This window comes from Thunnus thynnus, chromosome 15, assembly GCF_963924715.1.
Source record: "Thunnus thynnus chromosome 15, fThuThy2.1, whole genome shotgun sequence".
NCBI classification, from domain to species: Eukaryota; Metazoa; Chordata; class Actinopteri; order Scombriformes; family Scombridae; genus Thunnus; species Thunnus thynnus.
Genome location: NC_089531.1, coordinates 14,638 through 22,500, shown reverse-complemented (window position 1 = coordinate 22,500; position 7,863 = coordinate 14,638). Strand labels below are relative to the sequence as shown.

The window sequence follows — 7,863 nt, the reverse complement described above, 5'->3', positions numbered from 1 at the left end:
CTAAAAGACTGAAATGTTGAGTTTATTAAATACTTGCAGGCATCACCCACATAAAGAGACGCTGTGCACATTTATGCACCAGTAACAGCAGCGTAACTTTATTATTTAAATCTCCTGATGACGTTTCTTCACATGAAAAACAGAAACAAAATAGCGTTTTATGTATATTTGTTCATCCTGTTATCAAACCAGTTGAACAGACCCGCAGTCTGGATCAACCAGAACCACTAAAGCACTAACAAGTCAACATTTCAAGGTGTTTGAGTTTGTATGTGGTGGTTCTTAAGCTGTTATATGTGTTACAGGCTAATGATTATAATCTGCATATTGATCATAACACAGACGTCTTTCAGCAGAAAGAGATACGAGATGTTTTTGTTCAGATGGTTTTTAATTCATCATGTTTGAGACTTTAGAATGATGATATTTACAGTAGAAACATGTTCTTCTATCTTTCATACACTGAAGTTTTATTTCATATAATAATTGGGATTCAGGAAGGTGAGTGTGAGCAATAATTCTCAGTGTGATGATGTTGTTTGCGGCTTGTACTTTTATATAACCTGCATTAAACAACACGGTAAGAACGACCGGGACAGAGGATGTAAGATACGCTTCTTACAGCAGACAACAACATCCACCGTCGCATCATTACGTAGCCGGTTTACGTGCAGTCGGATTCTCTAAGTCCTCATGAATTGTCCTTCACAACCTTCCTCAACCTCGTGATGTTTTCCAGTGAGGTCAAGGAAAAGACGATAGGAAGGACTTTTCGACCGCAGCCATCGGGTGCTTTTCATCGCAATAACTGATCTTCTTCACGTCCTCTCTCCTCCGAGACCCGGAAACCGATCTGTCTCCACCGTCATGGAGGATCTTCCGATCCCTCAAATGCACCTGGAGGAGACGCGGAGCGATGAGCGAGGAACAACAGGTGTTTTAATGGACTGCAACAGCCCTTTGATCTAATGTGTTTATTGATCGGTCAGCTGACGGGACAGTAAACAGTCGGCTGTAATACAGCAGATCCTCTACTAGTGATCCAGCAGCTGATCATATTTAATCATAAAATGAAAATGACTGAATCATGAATCAGTTACAAAAACACTTTTGTAACTTTGTTTTTCTTCATGAGCCAAAAACTTTTCCTTTCTTCTTCTCTGTTTGAGCGTCTTCAGGAAAACATGATGCTGCGTCTCCTTTAAAATCATCCTGAGCCTGAAAAACTTTCACAAACTAAATAAGCAACATTTTATTTAAACAGATTCTGCAGAATCTGTCGGACCTTTATGTCGGTTCTGTTCTTTCAGTAACTAACTAAACTAGACTTAAATAGTGACAGACGCTGCTATAGATCTATAATCAAATGATAAACATTGGAGCAGTTATCAGCAGTTTTCCTTCCAGCTATCGATATGTATAAATGATTAAGTAACAGTGTAAAGTGTTAATTAATTGGATGAATGAATTTGAAGTTTAAACTTTAGAGTTTAAATCATAAGTTCTACATATTGAGAGCTGAACTTCTACATGTTTGACAGTTGGAGATGAGCCTCATCAGAGTGAGCGAGGACTCTGTCCTCTGTCTTTCTGTCTTCACATCTCTGTCTCGTCCTCGCTGGGAGGAGCTGAGACACGAGGAAGAGGCGTGAGTGAGGGAAACGAGGAGACTTGTTAGCGTAATAAAAAGCACTGTTTCACCCTGATGTTCCCGGTGCTTCCTCCGCAGGATCCACTTCACCCAGCTGCCTGACGATCCACTTTTACCTGAATAACAAACCGGGGCTCGGTGCTCTGGTTGGATCCACTGGCTAGCTGGGAGGCTAGTGGAGCATTAGCAGCAGCACAGCCAGCTAGTCTCCGCTAGCCTACCAGCTAATGTTAGCCCCGGCTCTCCGTGTGGATCCAACCGGAGCACCAAACTCGGTTTGTTATTCAGATTAAAATGTGAAGGAGCAGCGGGTCCTGCCCAGCCGGGTGGCGGAGGAGAAGGTGACTTATCGGCTCGTCATATTAGTATAAATTTTCATTTTGGGCCGATGCCGATATTGCATTTTAAAGCCTTTATCAGCCGATGACGTGCTGATATTATTGTGCATCCCTCATTATGAGTAACGTAGGCGCCAGGATTTCACAAAGAAAATGTGAGGAATAAAAACGACAATGCTTGATGCGGATTGGCTGTTTGTTTGATTGACAGGTGAGATCCTGGAGCAGGTACGGGGGGCGGGGCCTCAGCAGGTGTCTGTGTTGGACCTTGGGTGTGGGAAAGGAGGAGACCTGCTCAAGTGGAGGAGAGGAGGGATCAATCACCTAGTCTGTGCAGGTAATCAGATATTATTGAATGACACTTGGTTCTCTGCTTGTTATCAGGTGTTCTCTCACCTGTTTGTCCTTCCTCTGATGTCACTGTGACATCACGTCTCTCCAGGTTCTTCACATGCCTGTGAGGGAAACGTCTGTCAGCGACACGTCTGTGTACGATGTTTCTGTACAAAGTGTTTGTGTTTAACTGTGTTTATTTATCAGTTCGATACAAACTGAACTAACTGACAGTTTCAGCTCTACTATAATGTACTATATACTATAATATAACATGATTATTGTTAAGCTCTTATGATCTGTCGGACGTCGTCGAGCATGACCACATTAATTAATAACTAGAAAATGTGTGAATGCTGTCTGTGGAAAAACTGACACTAAACTGGATTTCTGGTTCCAGTTTGGATAAAGAAGCAGCTGAAGGAGTGTGAATGATTTGGGAAAGTGGGCAAAGGGTCAATAAAACTCCTAATGCATGAAAGATGTGGAACATTTTGTTCATTTTTATTTTATTTATTTAACCAGGAGAGTCCCAATGAGATGAAGGATCTCATGCTGGCCGAGACGAGCAGCAGCACAAATAAAAACACAGTTACAGACAGAAAACAACAACCCTAACAACAACAACAACAACAACAACAAAAGGAGACTAATTAAAAAAGAAAAATTAAAAACAAGCATAAAGAAACTCATATTTCAAAAGAGAAATTTGTAGGAATCAGTTGCATCACCAGTTAAATTAGAAACATTTACGTTCTAGGGAATCTGCCTCATTATTTAATTTTCATTTTAAAAGCATTTAATGAGATTAATTCATTAAGTTTCAAGTCATTCAGCAACGTTTTTCATGCTGCAGGTGAAGAATACACAAATACCGTTTTTCCCATTTTATGGATGCAAAATGAAATGAAAGAAGTTCAGATGGGAGTTTTAGAGCAACGACGTAAATGAGCTGAAGTGTTCTGAGGTGAGGTCGAAGTTTCCTTTAATTGTCTTTGTTGGAATAAAGATAAAACATCAACTGAAGCCCTGACAAGAGTCGGAACTATACACGCTTCTATTATGAAAAACTAGGTCCATCCCCAGTTTCCTGTTATGATAAAGTTACCAGCTTTGGCTTTTATTTTGAAAATCGGTGTGTGTGTTAGTTTTTGAGACAGGTAGGTTTGAATTGTGAATTAAATGTCTGAAGGCTATTAACAGTTAAAAAGGACAGAGATCACATCAATCCACCAATCAGAACAGAGACTGAGTCACAGGTTGCTATGGTGACAGTGCAGCCCTGTGGCAGGTGGGAGACAAGCATCCATATTCATATCCATTGGAAAATTTCAACCAAGCCAAAATAGACACCAAACAACTTATAATAGTCACTTCTTAACTTCTCTAAAAGTCACATTGAAAAATATTTCTGTTTGAGTGACCTGAGTTAGACAGAACTCTCTGCCCTTTTGGGCGATTTTATTCAAAAATCATGAGTCCTATTTCAGTGGAAGTAACATCGGATGAGAGAGGAGAAATGTGTCAACATTTTGATGTATAAATTGTGTTTGTATTGTGGAAGATGTGGGAATAAGGAGAGACAATCTGAACAGTCCGTGCAATACACACTAATGTAAAAATCTAAGAAGCGCTGAAAATTTGATGAAACTAACTGATTGTGTAAAAAAGTATGAATGATATGAAAATGTTGAATTAATGTGAGAAAGTGTTGTGACCTGTTTAAAGCTTGAATGAAGTTTCTATGTGAATGTATGAATGACTGAACCTACAGTGGGTGATATCAGTGGGTTTGAATGTTTTTCTAATAGACTTCCATCATAAATAAGATTCAAGCAAAGTTGAATATTTTGGAAAGTTTTAATGGGATTTGAAAGTTGAATAATATTATTAATATTAATGAATAATAAGTTTGTACCTTAATGTATGGATGAGTAGCTAAGAGGTGAAAATGCAGGAAAAAGTGTGAAAATGTGAAACTCTGAACATCCCATTCATTCATTTGAATGGAGAAAAATTGCTGTAAATTGCTGAATATTTTGGAAAGTATGAATGAGAAAAGTAACCAATTATGTCCTAATTGAACTGAATGTTTTGATGTTTGAATGAATTTATACGTTAAGTAGTGTGGCAGCAGTTAAGTGCCAAAAAAGTGGGCAGAATAATAATAAAGAATGTAGAATAACGTATGTTGTGAATGTTTCCAGTGTTCCCACCAGTCCATAATGTTTTTGTATTCAGATATAGCCGGAGTGTCGGTGGAGCAGTGTGAGAGTCGATATGAAGACATGAAGAAGAAAAGTCACTCTCATGAGAAAATCTTCAGTGCTCAGTTTATCACTGCAGACTGCACCAAGGTAGAACTACAGTACCTACATCAGTTTACGCTGGGTTCAATATGCAATCGCAGTTTAGGACAGTGTCAACATTTTTCTCTTGATAATGATCCAATGTCCTTAGTTTGTGTACAACAGTGTAAAACTGTGAGTGACCTTTGACCTCTATGTGCAGGAGGTTTTGTCAGAGAAGCTGGATGATCCTGAGCTGATGTTTGACATCTGCAGCTGTCAGTTTGTGTATCACTATTCATTTGAGAGCGAGCAGAAGGCCGACATGATGCTGAAGAACGCCTGCGAGCGCCTGAAACCTGGAGGTTTCTTTGTGGGAACGACGCCAGACTCTTTCGAACTCGTGTAAGATTTATTTTCAACACCACTTTGTTTCCTGCTGTGTCCTGACAGGAAGTTCAAATGTAGACGCTGCTTCAGTCTGTGATGACCCACAGCTCGAAACAGCACTCTGAACCACCTGACAGCTGCTTTATCTTTTACTAAGAGTTTGTTTTACTAGTACTTTTGAATAACAATGTCAATTCTTCTTTTTCTCTGCAGTAAACGTTTGGAGGCATCAGACTCTCTGTCGTTTGGTAACGAGGTTTTTAAAGTGTCCTTTCAGTCCAAAGGTGTGTATCCTCTGTTCGGCTGTCAGTACCACTTCAGCCTGGAGGAAGTCGTCGATGTTCCAGAGTTCCTCGTCTACTTTCCTCTGTTGGAACAGTAAGCTTTAGTTTTATGAACTATGAGAAACCGTAATGATGTAAATGTTTCTGTGTTTTGTATGAAATGTAAACGCAGGGCTTTTTCAGGAATGTGTTCATGTTGTTCATGAGTTGAAGATCATTGACTAAATAACTGATGACCAAAGTCTTAACAGCCCTCATACCAAAACTACATTACAGACTCTACTATAAAGAATCTACTGTCACTTATCTGTAAAGACTCTTATGTACAGACTTTGTCTATGTAAAGACTACTATAGACTCTACTGTCATAATGTACAGGCTCTACTATAATAATAATAATATATTTATATAGCACCTTTTTAAAAACTGTACAAAGTGCTTTGACAGACACATGACAGAAAGCAATAACAAGGCCGACATTAAGAAGACAATGAAAAACAAAGAGATGATAAAAAGATGAAAAGACGATAGAAAGATGAAAAAAGACATAAAAGTAAGTCTGTAGAAATGGGTTTTAAGAAGTGATTGACTTCTGTGAAGACTACTAGTCTCTATTGTCACTACTTCTAAGACTCTAAAAAGTATTATGTAAAGACTGTACTGAACAGACTACTAACACACTACTGTAAAGACTCTTCTGTCACTGTACTGTGACTCTACTGTATAGATTCTACTGTGACTCCACTGCAGTGACATGTCTCTCTGTTTGTGGCAGCATGGCAAAGCGTTACAACATGCGTCTGGTGTTGAAACAGAGATTCTCAGAGTTTTTTGAGGAGAAAGTGAAGAAGGAGCAACATCGCAGTCTCATGATGAAGATGATGGCTCTGGAGGTAAAACAGTTAATTATCAATCAATAATCAGTAAAACATGGTTCTAAAGTCAGTGAGACTCTGGTCACCTGCATTCAAGTCTAGTATTTATTGAGTACTATTTTTATTAATAATATTATTTATTTAACAAGCTGCAATAAAACTAAAATGGTCTGTACAGACATAATTGAAATCTGAAGTTTGTTGTGTTGTGTTCTTGTTCATGTGACTAAAGGAATACATCCTACAGTGTTTTAGTTGTTCATATGTAGAACACATGTAGCATGTATGAGATTTATGTGTTGTTAACATGTAGTTAATGTGTTGAACCGCTTGTATCCATTGTGTTTTCAGCCGTTTCCCTGTGAGAACGGAGGTCGACAGGCGACAGACAGCAGAGGAGAGTACAGCCATGCTAAAGAGCACTGCGGCAGAGCAGGAGTCAAAGTACCACTGGTGGGTCTGCTGACAGCACACAACCTCATTCTGGTTCAGCCTTGTTGTTTAGACTGGTTCTGGCTGGTTGGGCTCTGTTTGGTCTAACTGTGTTTGTTTGTTCTTTGTTTGTTTGTTTGTTGCAGGGCACTCTGAGCAGATCTGAGTGGGAAGCAACAAGTAAGTTTCACTGTTAGCATCACAGTTACATTTTAAAACTCAGAATGGACTTGCGATCAGGTTAACCAAGCTGAGTCCGTTTACAGTCAGACTCTCAACTTGACAGAACAGATGTGTTTCTGTCTACACAGGACTTCAGTTTATAACAGTTTCATCACAGCCCAAAGTGTATTGAAGTGTATTTTACTGCTTTATGTGTATAATCACAGTGATTGTGTGCTGGGCCGGGAGTTGAAAACACAGATGACCTGCAGTGAACACTGTACCTGAAAGCATCCCGTGTAGAAACACATTTGCAGCACTTGCTGCTGCTGCTCTGCTAATGTGGCGCTCACGCTATGCCTCCTGTGTAGACACTGTGACAGTTTAAATACTAAACAAAGTCTGTACATGATAAACCTTCACTTGTCCTTTTTCTCTCCAGGTATCTACTTGGTGTTTGTCTTTCAGAAGATGTCCTGATGATGAAAAGAAATTCTTCCATCTTCCTTGTTAACCTGTTGTTGATCAGCTCACCTGTTCTGCATCTTGTTTTTGTACAGTGTTTATGTTTTCTTTTTAAGTCAGTTTTGATAAACTATGAACTATTTTGGGGTTGTTGTAGAAATGAATAAAAACAAAATGTAAAGTCTGCTCTTGTTGCTTTTCATTGAATGGTAGTTTGTCACTGCAGCTTCAGGTTCAGCGATGCCTCCTGTATAGGCTACCAGTCTACAAACAGCAGTCTGCCAGTTGTTTGTAGGGATATGAGATGAGGATCACTCCAAGGTGAGTTATAGGTGAGTAAACTTTTTTGTGAAGGTCATAGAGACTTAGAACCTTGTTCTAGGGGGATTTGGAGGGGTGCGAGATCAATTGGTATAGGTCCCATGTCCCTTGGACAAGATAATCCTAATCCTGTTCAAACTTTAAAACATTTAGCAAACTCTGAATGTTCAAAGTTGTGTTCTGTGTTGTCATGCATTTTGTACTGTTGGAGCAATTTAAGTCCAAAGTGAAGGGCTTTTAGGGAATTTTTTTTTTGGATCTCATCAGCATGGGTTAGGAGTTAGGGTTAGGTTTAGGGGTTAGGGTAGGTATGGGGGTAAAACA

General features: G+C 39.3%; 1 protein-coding gene across 1 annotated transcript in view; it reads left to right on the top strand.

Annotated features, from left to right (window-relative positions):
• Nucleotides 1-7,402, top strand: part of rnmt (RNA (guanine-7-) methyltransferase) — a 13,919-nt gene extending 6,517 nt beyond the window's left edge. The window contains exons 4-11 of the mRNA XM_067611789.1: nt 2,201-2,326; nt 4,564-4,679; nt 4,834-5,015; nt 5,214-5,378; nt 6,060-6,177; nt 6,511-6,612; nt 6,738-6,771; nt 7,196-7,402. Coding sequence (XP_067467890.1) covers nt 2,201-2,326; nt 4,564-4,679; nt 4,834-5,015; nt 5,214-5,378; nt 6,060-6,177; nt 6,511-6,612; nt 6,738-6,771; nt 7,196-7,233 — 881 coding nt within the window. The 3' untranslated portion in view covers nt 7,234-7,402. The remainder of the gene's footprint in view (nt 1-2,200; nt 2,327-4,563; nt 4,680-4,833; nt 5,016-5,213; nt 5,379-6,059; nt 6,178-6,510; nt 6,613-6,737; nt 6,772-7,195) is intronic.
• Nucleotides 7,403-7,863: the final 461 nt, after the last annotated feature.